The sequence below is a fragment of the Urocitellus parryii genome, chromosome 9 (genome assembly GCF_045843805.1).
Source record: "Urocitellus parryii isolate mUroPar1 chromosome 9, mUroPar1.hap1, whole genome shotgun sequence".
Lineage (NCBI taxonomy): Eukaryota > Metazoa > Chordata > Mammalia > Rodentia > Sciuridae > Urocitellus > Urocitellus parryii.
This window is the reverse complement of record NC_135539.1, coordinates 21,263,975-21,281,463: the sequence shown is the minus strand read 5'-3', so window position 1 is coordinate 21,281,463 and position 17,489 is coordinate 21,263,975. Positions and strand designations below refer to the sequence as shown.

At 50.3% G+C, this 17,489-nt stretch overlaps 1 protein-coding gene across 1 annotated transcript; it reads left to right on the top strand.

Annotated features, from left to right (window-relative positions):
- The first annotated feature begins 7,346 nt into the window (after window positions 1-7,346).
- On the top strand, window positions 7,347-16,036 carry Znf629 (zinc finger protein 629). Its single transcript, XM_026400420.2, has 3 exons — window positions 7,347-7,514; window positions 10,003-10,109; window positions 10,262-16,036. The coding sequence occupies exons 2-3, from the start codon at window positions 10,037-10,039 to the stop codon at window positions 12,802-12,804; spliced, it is 2,616 nt and encodes an 871-aa protein (XP_026256205.1). The 5' UTR covers window positions 7,347-7,514; window positions 10,003-10,036; the 3' UTR covers window positions 12,805-16,036.
- Window positions 16,037-17,489: the final 1,453 nt, after the last annotated feature.

Genomic DNA, 17,489 nt, shown 5'->3' with positions numbered 1-17,489 from the left:
GGACCCTAAAAAATGGACAAAATTTGCCAAAGTACAAAGAAGTTCTTCAGAAAGTGAAGGGAGACCTGGCTCAGCTAATGGCCCAGGAGCAGGATGGTCTTGAATGTGCCAGGGGAGGGATATTTGGTGCCACATGAGAATGGAAATTACCAGGAGAGCATTGTTCAGACAGGCAGAAAGGTCAATTTGGGGCGGGGTGGGAGGGTACCAGGTATTTAACTCAGGGGCACTCAACCACTGAGCCACATTTCCAGATTTTTTTTTTTTTAAAGAGAGAGTGAGAGAGGAGAGAGAGAGAGAGAATTTTTAATATTTATTTTTTAGTTCTCGGCAGACACAACATCTTTGTTGGTATGTGGTGCTGAGGATCGAACCCGGGCCACACGCATGCCAGGCGAGCGTGCTACCGCTTGAGCCACATCCCCTGCCCATCCAGATTTATTTTGTATTTTATTTAGGTACAGGGTCTCACTGAATTGCTTGGCACCCCACTTTTGCTGAGGCTGGCTTTGAACTTGCAATCCTCCTGTCTCAGCCTCCCAAACTGCTGGAATTACAGGCATGTGTCACCTCACCAGCCAGAAAGGTCAATTTCTGATAAGGAGTTTTTTGATAGGCCCCCAGGGAGTGTGGCCTTCACTGTTTCGTAGGCCCCATTTAAAGTTCCTAGGGGTATGCTTGTGGTGGAATTAGAAAGTGTTTTGACAGATTTGCTGGTTTTTCAAGTATTCTTAACTGTGTGCAACAATACAATACTCTCCTCCAATTACCTTCAATCCTCTTTCCAACCCTGAGGCCATGCTAGGGCATTTGTTCCTGGAGGTGATTTAGGGACCTCTCTGGAAGATTAGGTCATATGTCAATTGTGGGTAGGAAATCAGTCACATTTGTCTCAAGTCTAACTTGGATCAGTTCAAATCTGAAAAGGATGTAAATTAAAACATGTAGTTTTAATCCCACAATCTCCATTCCCAACATTATACTCCAAATAACATTTAAAAAGTATTTTGGGGGGCTGGGGTTGTGGCTCAGCAGTAGAGCGCTCACCTAGCACATGTGAGGCCCTGGGTTTGATTCTCAGCACCACATATAAATAAATAAAATAAAGGTATTGTGTCCAACCACAACTAAAAAATAAATATTTTTAAAAAGTGTTTTAAATTAAAATTATCAAATAGAACACAAGTTTGCAAATTAAATTTCCTTCTTATTCCAGATAGTCAGTCCTTCCTCCCAGAAACAACTATTATTTTCAGACACTTAATACCCACCCCAGATAGTCAAGATAGACATAAAAATTGATAGAGTCACAGTTCTTTTTTTTTTTTAAAGAGAGAGTGAGAGAGGAGAGGGAGAGAGAGAGAGAGAGAGAATTTTTAATATTCATTTTTTAGTTATCGGCAGACACAACATCTTTGTTGGTATGTGGTGCTGAGGATCGAACCCGGGCCGCACGCATGCCAAGCGAGCGCGCTACCGCTTGAGCCACATCCCCAGCCCCAGAGTCACAGTTCTTAAGAGTTGGAGAACATCTCATCCCATCCTGTCTTTCTGCCAATGAGGAAACTGAGGCCCAGAAATGTGACAGGGTTATTTCAGATCACACCTTCATCACACCTTCAGATCACATACTTCAGATCACACCTTCAGATCACATACTGCAAATGTTTGGTTATAAAATTGCATACATTCCTTAATTGTATTTATATTTATTTTAGTTAGTATAATACACATTTTATTTGCCCAATTATACATGTTTTTTATAGTGTAAGATTATTTTTACTTTTTTTTTCTTTGTGGTACTAGGGAATGAGCCCAGGGTACTCTACCACTGAGCTGTGTCCTTAGTCCTTTTTATTTTATTTATTTATTTATTTTTCTTTTTTGAGGCAGGGTCTTGCTAAGTTGCCCAGGCTGGCCTTGAACTTGTGATCATCCTGCATCAGCCTCTCAAATTGCTGGGATTATAGGATGCATCACTGTGTCCAACTTATTTTGACTTTTTTTTTTTTTTTTTGGTACCAGGGATTGAACTCAGGGGTACTTGACTACTGAGTCACATCCCCAGCCCCATTTTGAATTTTCTTTTTAGAGATCGTGTCTCACTTAGTTGCTTAGCTACTTGTAGTTGCTGAGGCTGTCTTTGAACTTGGGATTCTTCTGTCTCAGCCTCCCAAGCCGCGGGGATTACAGGTGTATGCCACCACACTCAGCTTATTTTGACTTTTTTTTTTTTTTTTTTAAAGAGAGAGTGAGAGAGAGAGAGAGAGAGAGAGAGAGAGAGAGAGAGAGAGAGAGAGAGAGAGAGAGAGAATTTTTTTAATATTTATTTTTTAGTTCTCGGCAGACACAACATCTTTGTTGGTATGTGGTGCTGAGGATCGAACCCGGGCCGCACGCATGCCAGGCGAGCGCGCTACCGCTGAGCCACATCTCCAGCCCCCTTGACTTTTTAAAAATATAAAAATTTCATAATTTCAAAAAATGTTTTGGGGCTGAGGATGTGGCTCAGTGGCAGAGTGTTTGCCTAGCATCTGTGAGGCACTAGGTTCAATTCCCAGCACCACATATAAATAAATGAATAAAATAAAGGTCCATACATCTAAAAAAAATGTTTTAAAATCCTTTGTTGATAATGAAGACCAGGAGATATTCTGCAGGAGAATACAGCAATGCTTTTAGGAAGATCCATGGGGCCCCAGATGGGCAGGAAAGAGTCAAGGGGGCTAGAAGCAGGCAACCAAAAAGAAAGTAACTGTGGTGATTCAAGAATGAGAACCCAAGGGCTGGGTGGCTGCTGTGAGGCATACCTGCAATCCCAGGGATTTGGCAGGCTCAGGCAGGAGGATAGCAAGTTCAAGGTTAGCCTCAGCAACTTGGTGAGGCCCTAAGCAACTTAGCAACACATGTCTCAAAACAAAACAAAAAAACGGACTGGAGATATAGCTCAGTGGTAAAGCACCCCTGGGTTCAATCCCCACTACCACAAACATACAGAGAATGAGACTCAAGGGTTGCTTAAGCAGAAGAGATGGGCACCTTGAACAGAGGAGGTGGGCAGATAGCAGGGGTGCCATCGCCTGAGGAAATTCTGGCTAAGGGGGCATATATAGATGAGGATCTTGGGGAACAGGATGATTAAGTTTGGTGTAGTGAAATGGAGCTGGTGAATCTGGATAAGATTTAAGCAAACGGAAAGAAAGATCAAGCAAGGACTGTGCAGCTGGCATCTAAGGATTTTGGAATTGAGTATACTGAGAATTTTGAGGAAGACTACACAGAGGAAGGACTGAGGTCTAAGCCATAGGAAAGTAGCAGTGATGAGGAAGCCTGAGGGTGGATTTGATGTGAGAAGCTTTAGGGAGCCACAGCAGGTTCTTGAGCAGAGGAGTGACTGGTCCTGGAATCTCAAACTCTCAGAGGTGGAAGGGTCCTTCCAGGTTCTTTGGACCAGCTCTTGTCCCATATTTGAGGACCATATCCTGAAAAGCAGTCTTCAACACACCCTGGAGGGGCATGCATATCTCCAAATCCCATCCTTTCCCATTGACAGCCTTCCCTACCTGCATTTAGGCAGCTGTCCTGGTGAGAAAGCAGCTAGAGTGGTGGACAGCATCAGCCTCTTCAGCTTCACATTTGATTGTTTTGGAGGTGAAAGGGATCAAACCCCAGATCTCCACATGCTAGGCAAGTGTTCTACCATTGAGCTATATCCCTAGCCAGTTTCATATTTGACCTTTGCATCTCTTCCATGGAGCAAAGCATTGGACTATGCATATGATTGTGGGTCCCTAAGTCCTCCCAGTTAAACATCTCCTGAGTTGCCTCAGGACATGGTTTTGAGACCCCTGGCTCTCCTGCCTGATGTGGAAGAGTGAGGCAGACTTGGCTAGAGATGGTCACTTCTTTCTGGGAAAGGAAACAAATTCTTGCCAAGTGCTCAGCAAAATATTATCTCACTTAACCCTCTCAACCCTTGGGTACCAAGACTTATTCTTTTTCCGAAGAAGTGGAAGCTGAGGCTGAGGGGGTAGCTCAGTGGTAGAATGCTTGCTTAGCATGTACAAGGTTCTGAGTTCAATCCCTAGCACTGGAGGGAAAAATAGTAGAAACCAAAGTAGAAGAAGCTCAATTTCCAAGAGGCAAAGTGCCCAAGAACACACCACCTAGTGAGGATGGCATAGGGGGTGGACCAGGGTCTACTCAAGTAACTCACAGCAACTTGGGCCTTGGAGCATAAGGACTTGAATTGAGGAGCTCAGTAGGAGGATAGTGAGCCATGACCAAGAACATGGTGGTGGGTTGTTCATGAAAGGCATGGGAGAGTGTCACCCTTATCCTTCTGAGAGTTCCCCTACCAGGAGTGTCACCTTTACCTTCATGGCTTCCAGTACCAGCTGACTGTAAGCAAGAGGACATCAGACTGTTGTGTACAATCAGAGAACCCTTCACCTTCCTAGAGGCAGGATCCCCAAGCTGTTCCCAGAGAAGGATTTGACCCAAATGGGGCTGCCCTGCTTTTCTCAATTCCTCTCTCCAGCTCCCAGAACAAGATGAGGGAGAGAATGGAGGGACTGAGAGTTTTACCCTTTGATCCCAAATACACTTGTACTTCTCCACTCAGCACAATGATGGATAGGAGTCATGGTGGCTCTGGAACCACCACTCCTGAGTTTCAATCTGGTTTTGTCACCAGCAAGCTGTGTGCAAGTGAGTTACCTTCTTTATCTTTGGGACAGTAGTAATGTTGGTGTCATGAGTTGTCACGAAGGCTCAAGGAACCTGAGCCTGCACATACTTGGAACAGTGCCTGGCACATAGTAAGTGCTTATCAAGACAACCCCTTCAGAAGACATCATTTTCAGGTTGTTTACTCTGAACTTGGGGGATGCAGACTAAGGGTTATCAATATCCACAGTTAAAAGGCTGTTGGGACATTAATAACAAAGCCCATTCAGTAATGAAACCACCTCTAAGTCTCAGGATTGAGGACAAAATAAGAGCAAAAAACCTTGGGATGTCAGTGCCCCTATACAGAAAGAAGATACTGTCCCACTAAGAACAGATCCCCCCACTGTCCCACCCTCAGGACTGGATATTAAACCCAGAGACATTCTACTACTGAGCTATATCCCCAATCTGTCTTATTTATATACTTATTTATTTATGGATTGAACCCAGGACTCTTAACAACTGAGACATATCCCAGCCCTTTTTATTTTTTTGAGACGGATCTTGCTGAATTGCTGAGACTGGCCTCAAATTCGCAATCCTCCTGCCTAGCCTCCTGGTTGTTAGGATTACAGGCATGGGCCACCAAGCACAGCTAAGGTCAGTTTTTGACATGTGAATATTTGGGTCATAATGCCACATCTTTAGATTTTCCAAAGAAACCCCAAATTCAGATATTAATGTGAAATACACTGTTCATTTGTTTGTTTTTTTGAGATGAAGTCTTGCCTAGACTGGCCTTTAAACTCCTGGGCTCAAGCAATTTCCTGACTCAGCCTCCCCAGGAGCTGGGACTACAGATGTGTGATACTGTGCTGGGCTTCTGTGTACTGATTTTTAAGTGTGGCAATAAAATTCAGTTAAAATATCAAACAAAAAAATTGTAAGCCAGATTAAATTCTTTGGTGAGCCTCCAAGGTAAAGCTTTCCTATAATATCACTGCCCCAGGGGCTACCTGCCAATCACTGTTTGTGTATTAGAGACACAATAGTGTATGCAAGAGATAAAGCCCCTTCCCAGGAGGAGTGACATCAGGTGATGAGGGTATGTGGAGGAACAAATAGAGGTAGACAGAGAACACAGAAATGTTCTGTTGTGGGCTGAAAGAAAAAGAACAGACTAAGGAGGGGCAAAGGCCCTAAAGTGAGAGTCAGGAGTAGCAGCCAGGGACAAGGGGCAGATGTGCCTGGAGGGCGAAAGTAAAAGGGGATAGCCCTGAGAAGCAAGAAGAGGTAGGGCTGGGCTGGACCTCTTTTCCTGGTGGCTACACAGTCTGAATCCTAGATGAAACTTCATTCTTTTTTTTTTTTTTTTTAGTTTTTAGTTTTCGGTGGACACAACATCTTTATTTGTATGTGGTGCTGAGGATTGAACCCGCATGCCAGGCGAGCGCACTACCACTTGAGCCACATCCCCAGCCCCAAAACTTCATTCTTTAACAATATCTGACACTTAGTTTGTCCCATTCCTAGCTCCTACATATCCCTGGGTAGATAACCCTTTGCGCATTCTGTGATATTCCTTTGTGTCTGTAATAGTCTTTTTTTTTTTTTTTTTTCCTGGTTGTGCTAGGGATTGAACCCAGGGCCTCCCACATGTTAGGTAAGTGTTCTACCACTGAGCTACATTCCTAGCCCTTTTTTTAAATTTTATTTTGAGACCAGGTCTCACTAAGTTGCCCAGGTTGGCCTTGAACTTGACATCCTCCTGACTCAGCCTGCAGAGTAGCTGGAATTGCAGGCATGTGTGACTTTGCCTGGCTATTATCAAACTTCTTGAGGGTAGAAAACCGGGTTCTCATTCCACTCTAAATTCTCTTGCTCCTGTGTTCAAAGAATGTGCCCTGAAGCATGTTGCTTCACTTTTCACACCTCGGTTTCCTCACTTGAGAAACAGAAATATGCAGTTCTGCCCCACTGTACTGAAGAAGGAATGAGATAAAGATAGTAAAAATTGGGAGCTCAGATAACCTCTGCTTTAGAAGGTCACCAATGTTCTTGAGGTTTTGAAGTTTTCTCCTGCTGGGAGCAGAGTGCCCCTTAAGCTGCTGGGAAGGGTTCTTGCTCTCCTTTTCCTGGGGAACCCTTTCTAAATTCTGACACTGTGGACCTCAGTTTCCTCTTCTAAGGAGAGCTGATAGAGGAAAGCAGCAGCACAGGCTCGCTGTCCCCATTCTTGTAGCCACGATTTATTTAATTTAAGCTCTTTTTGGTTTGTAGCGGGTTTTCCCTCCGCTCTACCCTGCCAGGCTCTGCTCCCACCCCAGAACCCAGGCATTCCAGCCCCATCCCAGGGTGAGTCCAAACAAAGACCGGCCCCAGGGGACTAGCAGCCGCCAAATCTTAACTGGCAAGGCTGGCGAAACCCCTGCTCTGGCAGGATGGAGAATGGCCAGAAATCCAGAGACCCTCCCTGGCACCTGGGTTTCCCCCAGCCGCCCGACTCGCCTGCTTCCATTTGAGACAGGGAGAGGGGTGTCCTCTCAGCCACCTCCCTGCTCCTGCCATCCCCTTTTCTTTTTCCCAGGCTGTGGGAGGCAAAGGGTTAAATCCCATAGAGCTGATGCTCTGACTCCAGGCTAGAGGGGCCCGGGAAGCTGGGGTCACTTCCTGCTCCGTCCCAGTCACCCTGAACTGGTCCCTGGGTCCTCAGCCTGGAATCACCCCTTGAGAAGGACCCCAGAGTCCTCGGCGTCTAGCCCGACCCCCGAGGCAGGGCATTGAAGGGGTTAAGTCCCCTGGGGCTGGACTCTGCCTTCCGGCTTTTCCCAGACCCCAGAGCCGTGAGTTGGGGACGCCTGGGTTCCTAGGGGGTGGCCTGGAGGGCCCGGGACGGCCACCGGGGAACAATGGGGCCCGGGAGGCGGGGGCCCCGCGACTGGGCCCGAGCCCCCCGCCCGGCCCTCGTCAGCCTGGGGCAGGGGTGGGGGCCGGGGCAGGGGGCCGCGGAGGGCTGGAGGATTCTGGGAAGAGCGCGAGGGTCCGGCGGTGGGGGAGGGGGAGGGCGTGAGCATTCTGGGAAGAGGGAATTCGGCCCGGCGGGGCCGGGGGCCGGCCGAGAGCCGCAGCTCTGGAAGGAACCCGGCGCCGGCGGGAGAGCCAGGAACCCTGGGTGCCGGCGGGGGAGGGGGAGGATGCCCAGGCTCGGGATTGGAAGCCGGAAAGAGGGTCACTGTGCCAGGGAGCACGAGTCCAGGGTCTGGCCTAGCGCGGACCGGGTGGGGGAGGCCGGGGCCGGGGTGGCCACGTTCCCGCTGCCTCCATGTCAGGGTCACCCTGGGCCGCTCCCACACCTCTCCCGGAGGCGGTCCCCTCCTCCGCGCCCTCCGCACTGGGGCCGTCCGAGGTCCGAGGCTAGCGCTCTTGGGCCTGGGCTGGCTCCAAGCACTTCTTGCCTCCCTCAATCTTCCCACTTTCATATTCCATGTCAGCCGGCTCATTAACCCTTTCCCTATACTCTGGACCACTGAGTTTGCCTCTCTCAGGCCATCAAGGTACAGAAGCTCTTACCTGTCCTCAGCAAACACAGCAGGTCGCCTTTAGCCCTCCCTGGCCTCCTCAGAACAGCCAGGCAGAGGAGATCTCTGCTTCCACCTCCCTAAGACAGTTACAGGTGGGGGATGGGGGGTTCTCAGAGCCTAATTGGATGCAGAGATGAAAAAATTAATTTACTTCCTAAAAATTAACTTCTTACTGCTCTTTGGCAGGGTTCAGCAGACTCTTGCTTCACCTTAGTCACCTCTTGGCTCCCTCCTCTTGAGTCCTTGCCATGTCTGCTTTGCACCATTGCCCCTGTGTACACAGTCCCATCCACACAGCCACCAAAGCCCAGGCCCTTCCCAGGGATTCCCATCAGGGTGTAGATGTGACAGGAAGTCCTCCTAGCACTTTGCTCCTGTGGTCCTGTTTCCCTATCCTGGAATCATCTCTGTGGGGAATGACAACTGCTGTGTTGTCAAGGGAAACCTGGGAGGGGGGATTACTGTGAATTTGAATTCCTTTACTGCCATCCCCTTGCAAACGGATCTTTAAAGGCATTGAAACAAACAGGTTTTCCAGGAGCAAGGGAGGTCTAGCTCATTCGTTCATCTTCATTCATTCAACAAAACATTTATTGAGCATCTGTTATGTGCTAGGCACTGTCCTGGGCATGTGATAACACATCAGAATAGAACAAAAGGAATAAAGGGGGCCCAAGATAGGACTAGTAATAGAAGGCTTTGACCAACAGGATTGTCTCCAGCTCATTGATGGAAGGCCTGGTCACTGGGTTCAACCCGTCTTTTTATAGCCAAGGAAACTGTGGTCCCAGAAATTTCTCCAACCCATTCTCATGGGCAGCCAGCAGGCTCTGTCTGAGCTTTCCTTGTCACTGGTCTTCTGCCAGCAGCCCACGAGTATGACTCTCACATGACTCCCAAGGTCACCTCATGCTCTCAGAGACAGGGGCAGGGCAAACACAGAACCTTGCATTTATGATCTAAGCTCTGCCACTTCCCAGCCTGGGACCTTGGGAGTGTCTCCCCCTGTGTTGATTTTACTAATCTGTAAAATGGACAACCCCTCATGGGGTTGTGAGAGGACTGGGTGGAAGAAATGAGGACACTCTGGCAGGCACCAAGTCCTCTGCAGGTGTTCTCCACACACTCCTTCATTCTCTCTTTGTGTCTCTCTCTTGAGGCTCCTGCAGAAGCCCCTGATTTTAAACTGCCCCTCCCACAACCCCTGACCTGATCTTTCTGTGCTTAGAAAAAGGGAAAGTGTCTCAGTCATTTTGGAGGGCTTCTGTCCCCTCTGGGAAATTGGGGTGGCTTCTCATTTTAACCCTTTAAGTGTGAACCTCAGTTCAGTCTGGGGCTCATAAGGGAAAAGTTTATTGGTCTCAATTAGCAGCCCCATTAGGGAGGAAAATTGGAGTCTTAATGAGCTTCCTCTGATTCGCAAAATAACAGGTTCCCCAGCCTCTGGGCATCAGAGGTGTGGGTGTCAGGTACTTTTCCAGCCCCCGGTCTGGGTTCAAAGGGTTATAGCTGATGAGTTTTTAATTGCACTCTTACATTCAGCTACTTGCTTAATTGTGATCTTAAGATCTGGAGCAAGAATCAGGCCTGCGGCAGAAAGGGGACCACAGAACCGGTGCCCAGAAAAATTAGGTGGTAGGACGCTGAAGTTTACATTAGTAGGAATAAGGAGGAGTGAGGCTAAGGGGGAGTAAAGAAAAGAGCAAAATCACCTTGCCATGTGTGCTATCTCTCCCTCCCCCCACCCCAGGGTCCCTGGAACCCTCCAAGTCCTGAGCTCTGGGATGGAGCCTGAGACAGTGCTGTGGGGCCCGGATCTGCAGGGTCCTGAAGAGAGCCTGAATGATGCTCACAGAGGTGAGGGGCACAAGAAGGGACTGTGGTCCAGACAAGACAATAGCCACAGTTCAAGGGAGGGACCCAGACTCTGAGGGAAATGGGAGGGAAAAGAAAACAGTCCCTGTGTTCTGAAAGGAGATGGGGGCTGGAGACTCCCTTTCTGTCTGTAGGTGCGGAGAGTGGGAACGAAGAGGAGAACCTTCAGCAGGAAAGTTCTGGGGAGGAGGTCATCTTGGGAGATCCAGCTCAGAGTCCAGAATCCAAGGACCCACCAGAGATGCCCCTGGAGAGCCCTTCCCAGGATCCTTCAGACCCCCAGGACTCCCCCACCTCACTGGGTCCCTCTAACCCTTTGGACCACCAGACCTCCCTGGACACCCCAGCCCCGGAGGTAGTCCCTACCCCGTCTGACTGGACCAAGACCTGTGAGGCCAGTTGGCAGTGGGGGACCCTCACCACCTGGAACAGCCCCCAGGTGGTCCCCACCAACGAGCCTAGCCTGCGGGAGCTGGTGCAGGGTCGTCCGTCTGGAGCCGAGAAGCCCTACATTTGCAACGAGTGTGGCAAAAGCTTTAGCCAGTGGTCCAAGCTGCTGCGGCACCAGCGCATCCACACGGGCGAGCGGCCTAACACCTGCTCTGAGTGTGGCAAGAGCTTCACGCAGAGCTCGCACCTGGTGCAGCACCAGCGCACGCACACAGGAGAGAAGCCCTACAAGTGCCCCGACTGCGGCAAGTGCTTCAGCTGGAGCTCCAATCTGGTGCAGCACCAGCGCACCCACACGGGCGAGAAGCCCTACAAGTGCACCGAGTGCGAGAAGGCCTTCACCCAGAGCACCAACCTCATCAAGCACCAGCGATCCCACACTGGTGAGAAGCCCTACAAGTGCGGCGAGTGCCGGCGGGCTTTCTACCGCAGTTCGGACCTCATCCAGCACCAGGCCACCCACACCGGCGAGAAGCCCTACAAGTGCCCCGAGTGCGGCAAGCGCTTCGGCCAGAACCACAACCTCCTCAAGCACCAGAAGATCCACGCCGGGGAGAAGCCCTACCGCTGTACCGAGTGCGGCAAGAGCTTCATCCAGAGCTCGGAGCTGACCCAGCACCAGCGCACGCACACTGGCGAGAAGCCCTACGAGTGCCTGGAGTGCGGCAAGAGCTTCGGCCACAGCTCCACCCTCATCAAGCACCAGCGGACTCACCTGCGCGAGGACCCCTTCAAGTGCCCGGTGTGCGGCAAGACCTTCACCCTGAGTGCCACGCTGCTGCGGCACCAGCGCACGCACACGGGCGAGCGGCCCTACAAATGCCCCGAGTGCGGCAAGAGCTTTAGCGTCAGCTCCAACCTCATCAACCACCAGCGCATCCACCGCGGGGAGCGGCCCTACATCTGCGCTGACTGTGGCAAGAGCTTCATCATGAGCTCCACCCTCATCCGCCACCAGCGCATCCACACCGGTGAGAAGCCCTACAAGTGCTCCGACTGCGGCAAGAGCTTCATCCGCAGCTCGCACCTCATCCAGCACCGACGCACCCACACGGGCGAGAAGCCTTATAAGTGCCCCGAGTGCGGCAAGAGCTTCAGCCAGAGCTCAAACCTCATCACGCACGTCCGCACCCACATGGATGAAAACCTTTTCGTGTGTTCCGACTGTGGGAAGGCCTTCCTGGAGGCTCATGAGCTGGAGCAGCACCGGGTGATCCACGAGAGGGGCAAGACCCCTGCCAGAAGAGCTCAGGGTGACACCCTGCTGGGGCTGGGGGATTCTGCCCTGCTGACCCCGCCCCCTGGAGCCAAGCCCCACAAGTGTTTGGTCTGCGGAAAGGGCTTCAATGATGAGGGCATCTTTATGCAGCATCAGAGGATCCATATTGGAGAAAACCCCTACAAAAATGCAGACGGTCTCATCGCACACCCAGCACCCAAAACACCTCAATTCCGTCCCCCGAGGCTCCCTTTTGGGGGGAATTCCTACCCAGGTGCTGCCGAGGGCAGAGCTGACCCCCCAGGACAGCCCCTTAAAACGCCTGAAGGTCAGGAGAGCTTAAGCCAAAGGTTGGGGCTGCTCTCCTCTAAGTCCTACATTTGTTCCCACTGTGGAGAAAGCTTCCTGGATCGCGCTGTGCTCCTCCAACATCAACTCACCCATGGCAATGAAAAGCCTTTTCTCTTTCCGGATTATAGGATTGGCTTAGGGGAAGGGGCAGGGCCCAGTCCCTTCTTGAGTGGCAAGCCCTTTAAATGCCCTGAATGCAAAAAAAGTTTTGGCCTCAGCTCTGAGTTGCTGCTACACCAGAAGGTCCACGCAGGCAGGAAATCCCAGAAGAGTCCTGAGCCAGGGAAGAGTTCTTCCGTCCTCCTGGAGCACCTCAGGAGCCCCCTGGGGGCCAGACCCTACAGCTGCTCTGATTGTGGGGCCTCCTTCCTCGATCGCCTGGCCCTCATCCGACACCAGGAAACCCACACCCAAGAAAAGGCCCCCAGACCTGAGGACCCCCTGCCAGAACCAGCCACCCTGTCCACGAGCCAAGGGAGCCAAGATGGTGAGGGAAAGGCTCCCACCCCTACAGGGAGCAGCAGCCACAGGGAAAGAGAGATCCCCAAAACCCTCTTGGAAGAAAAGCCCTATTTGTGCCCTGAGTGTGGAGATGGCTTCACAGAAGTTGCAGCCCTCCTTCTCCATAGAAGCTGCCATCCAGGTGTCTCCCTGTGAAATAGGTGTGGAGACCAGGGGCCTCTCTCTCCTGAGAGGAACTGGCTCCGAAAAAAAATCATGTGGGGAAAGGAGGACAACCCTATCAGATTGTAGCGAAGTGGAGGATAAAGAACCCTGGGAAAAATAGTGCTTTTACATCAGTGATAAGAAACCCTATAAAATTGTTGGTGGGAGCCACTTATAATGCAGTAGAGAAAAACTGTTGGGTTAGAAACCCTATAAATATGTAGGAAAAAAAAAAAAGCCCTTTAAGTCTGTAGCAGAAAAACCCTATAAACCTTAGTGGATAAAAGCCCTATTAATTGTAGGAAGAGGTCCCAATATGTCTCTAGACAACCCCATAAAACTGTATCAAAATCCTATAGGGTCAGGGAAGAACAGGGAACTCAGCATGGCATTGCCTTGGGATGGTGACCCTCAAAAGGTACAGGAAACACCTCCCACAATGCTGATTCTGCAGTGTCCTCTCCCACCGGCGAATGGGAGGAGCCCCTCTCCCAGCAGCCTTGGACCGTTACACTGAGAAAATTCTCAGCTGGGGAGTAGTGTGGGAGAATGGTCTGGAACTGAGAAAGGAAGAAAAAAACAGGAGAAAATAAGTAACGAGGAGCTTTTGAACCCACAGAGAAGATAAGACACAGAAACCGGGGAGGGAAAGGTGTAGCTTGTCTCACTGGGGGTACAAGGCCAATCTTAGATGAATTGTAGGTTAGGGGAAGAGGCCCATGGAATCTGTAAACATGAACCCAAAAATGAGGGAGAAAAATTATGTCAAGCCTTTTTAAAAGCTGAAGTTTGGGGTACATAAAATACTTGGAGTGTAAGAATACTGGGAAACCACCACAAAAATTAGGGGGAATTTCTGTTAGATTGCTTGGAGGGAGGCAAGGTAGAGAAACTGTTCAAATGGAACCCAGCAAACTCCAGGCCAGATTCTCCCCTTTCCAAGAACTTGTTAAACTGTAAATTCAAGCAGATCCCAGCCAAGGTTCTTCCTGAGCCAGGCAGGACCACTTTCCCCAGCCCAGCTGGGAAGTCTACTCCAAGAGGCCTCCAGGATTGGTGGGGGCCTCTGCCACATTCTCAGGTCTCACGGTCAGGAGGTTTTTCCTGAAATCTAACTGCCCCCAGTCTTGCTGCAGTGGCAGCTCATTTCCTCAAATTCTGTCCTCAGTGGAGAGGGAGAACCGCTGCTAGTCGACCTCCAAAGAATAAATCCCTTCAGAGACTCAAGACTTGTATGTGGTTGTCCTCCCTAGACTGAGTCAGCGAGAGCCACTTGAGGGTTCTCTGTGGTGACAAGGGATGGCAAGACAACAGAATAGAAAGCTTTGATTAGCCAGCAACCTGATTTTAAACCTCAGCCTTTCATGTGAGCCGGTGGCAAGGCTGTCCACAGGATGAGCCAGCCCATGTGCAGTGGTGGGTGCCCAGATTCCCCACAGACTGGACCAGAAGTCCCGAAAAAGTCTACAGAAGTCGGACCACCTTCCTCACCTGGTACCTGGAGCCCTCTGATGTGATCTTGGCCTTTGAAAGGGAAGATTCCACCCCCCTTGGCTCCTCTCTCCTTAGCTGGAAACCACTGGAGGGAAATGGAAGGATGAGAACCTTCTACCAGGCTCACTTCTCCTCACACACTGCACAGCTATATTTCATAAACCCAGCCAAACCTGCTTATGTGACTGGGGCTGTGTGATGGGGAGAGATGGGTGCCCTATAAAATGGTTAAAGAGAGAAGACTCTGAAAAGAAGCATCTGCAACAAGGATCCCCCCATAACCCTGGAAACCTTTAAAGATGGGGAGGACTCTGCTTAGTGCTCAGTTGGAAAGGAAGTGCCCCCTGACCCCACACTGGCACCAGCAATGCACTGTCCTGGAGTAGGAGGACTGAGAGGTGAGGTGGCTCTTCAGGAGTCACATGCCCAGAGAGGCGCTACCTGGATTCCTACAAAGCTGTGAAAGAGACCTCTAATCTCATTATCTGTAAGTTCAAAAGGTGAAAACCCTTCACCCTCATCTATCCTGTCCACAAAGGGATAACCCTCAATTCTAAAAGGATCAAAATCTATAACATTGTGGGAGAAAAAGATCAGGCCTGCTGCGGGAAAGGAAACGCAGGTCTTACGTAATTGTGAAAGGGCCTTGTTAACCTCCGCATTAAGCCCCACCCCACCCAAGTGCCAGGAAGGAGAGGTCCACTGAGGAGCCTGACTGCAAGTCTCTATTGTCAGAAATGTCCATGAAGGGGTGTCCCTATAAGACTCAGAGAAGATTAGTCCTCCAAGTCTAAGCCGATTTGTTCCCTTCTAAGATGGTAGCAGAAACTTCAGTTGTAGAGACAAACTCCTTAAAGCTAGGAGCAGATTCTCTCAGACACAGGTCTGAGAATCTGTCTTCAGAAGAGTGCTGGGGAACAGCTTTTGGGGGAGGTGGTCTTAGTCAAGGTCAGCTGTAGCCTATTGAGGACTAGGGTGTAGCGTACATAGTAGGATGCTCGCATGTTGTGGGGACAGGTGAAGGCTAAGGGTCTTGGCTCAGGTACTGAATGGATAATATGGACACTGCTGGTGGAGTCTAGGGCTTCCCAGTAGGAAAGGGGCAGAGTCAGAGACCTCTGGGTGTGGCCTGTTCTCTCTTGCCCACCTTCCCAAACTTCTTTAGCCAGGTTCATCCCTCCTGGAGCCAGCTACATCTGAGAAACTAAGCAGGGAGGTGGCAGTGTCAGAGTCCTGACTGGCTCAGACAGGGCCAGGGATCCAGACACCTGCCCACCAGAACAGTCTGGAAGGCATAATATAGTCAAACCCTCTTATCCAACTCCATGCCAGCCCCAGAGCCCTCAGAAGTGCCCTAGTGGAGGACTCCATCAGCCAGAGGCCAGGAGTCATTGGTGAAAGCAGAAGGGAGGGTCTAGAAACTGATCTGAGCTTAGGGTGAAACTTGAAACTGCTGTGGCTATGGAGGTCAGATGGGAACTCAAAAGAACTAGGCATGAATCCTGAAGTGGGGGGAACTTGAAACCATCACAACCAAGAGGTGGGGCTCCATGACCTCCACCCTGAGGTGAGCAGCTCCCAGACTCATTTGCCCCCATGAGGGAAGCCCCACTCACCTGACTTGTTCCTGTGAAGAGAGGCCCCACTTTTGAGTGTTGTGTGTCAATAACAGTGTTGTGTCACTGGTGGTCATGTTGATTAGTTGAAGAGAATAAAGGGAATAAGATTTCCCAGTGTTTTTTTTTTTTTTTTTTTTTTTGTCTTCTCATTCAGCCTAAAGCAAGTTCAAAGAGCTTGTCTTTTCCCTGAGCCAGGCCTGTCCAGTGGGGTTTAAGAAATGTAAAAATCCTGCTGAGTTGGGGTGTAGCTCAGTAGTAGTGTGCTTGTCTATCCTGTGCAAGGGCCTGGGTTCCATCCCCAGCACTGAAAGAAAAAAATAAATCCATACCCTTAATAGGAGAGGAGGGGATACCTCAGGGGTGGTGGTGGAATCTGATCAACTGGTGGCAAAACCAAAAAGCTTTTTTCAGCACCTGGCTTCAATAGCACGATGGCGTGCTGGCTGCTAGATGGCTGCATGGTGACTCTGGCATTGGCCAGCTCATGCCCAGCTGTGCAGCCCAGGGAGGCCTCTCTAGTTATAATACTCTCACTCTCCCCAGGGTGCCACTGGGAAAAGCTGCTCTGGATCTAGTTCCAGCTACTATTCCTGGTTCCCTTGGGTCCTGGCCTGGCTCAATCCCTCCTCTGGACTGGGGCTTCCTAGACCCTGAGGAGAGGTGGGTGGAGCTCTGGTGTGTCATCTCACTCCCAGGATGTCAGCTCATAGGTCCTCACCATATGGAAAGCTGAGGCTCAAGGAAAGGCAGCTGCTTGCTCAAGATCCACAGCGAGGGCTGGGGATGTGGCTCAGGTGGTAGCGCGCTCACCTGGTATGTGTGTGGCCCAGGTTCGATTCTCAGCACCACGTACAAACAAGGATGTTGTGTCCGCCAAAAACTAAAAAATAAATATTAAAAAAAAAAAAAAAAAAAGATCCACAGTGAAGTCAGCAAGTGAAACCAGAATGGCCAGGAATTTGAGTGGCTCTGCACCCAGCCAAGCCTTTCCTCCTATGGCTGGGCCTGCCTGGGCCTGGCCTGGGCTCCACACTGTCTGGGCCAGCTGGGGCTGTTCCAAGGAATTCTCAATGCCAGGTTTACTTCTGTGCTGTATCTCCTGAGCCTGGTTATGGCCACTGAGTGGCTGCCTGAAGTCAGGTGCTAGCCTGTCATCTGCCTCTGTCCACCAGGGGACTCTTGCCCTAGGCAGGGAAGTGTCTCCCTACAGGTGCCACTCTGACCCAGACCCCAGGGCAGGCTCTTCCTCTCACCTGGAAAGTAGGCAGGGTAGGAAGGGATAGGTGGAACGACTTGCCTACATACAGGGGAGGTTAATGAAGACTCCATATTCTGTTGGTTCCCAGCACTGGGGACACTGAGGTATATCAGAACAAGTCTCAGCACTGGAGTCCTCAGTAAGGTGAGGGAACTCCAAGGAGACAGCAGGAATTGGAGCACAGTGACTTAAAACACTCTGGTTCAGAGATGGTAAAAGTGATTGTGGACCCACAGATGGTGCCTGCCACAGTAGAGGGCCAGATAATACTAGAAGAAGTGACCTGAAAGATGGCAGTCTCAGGA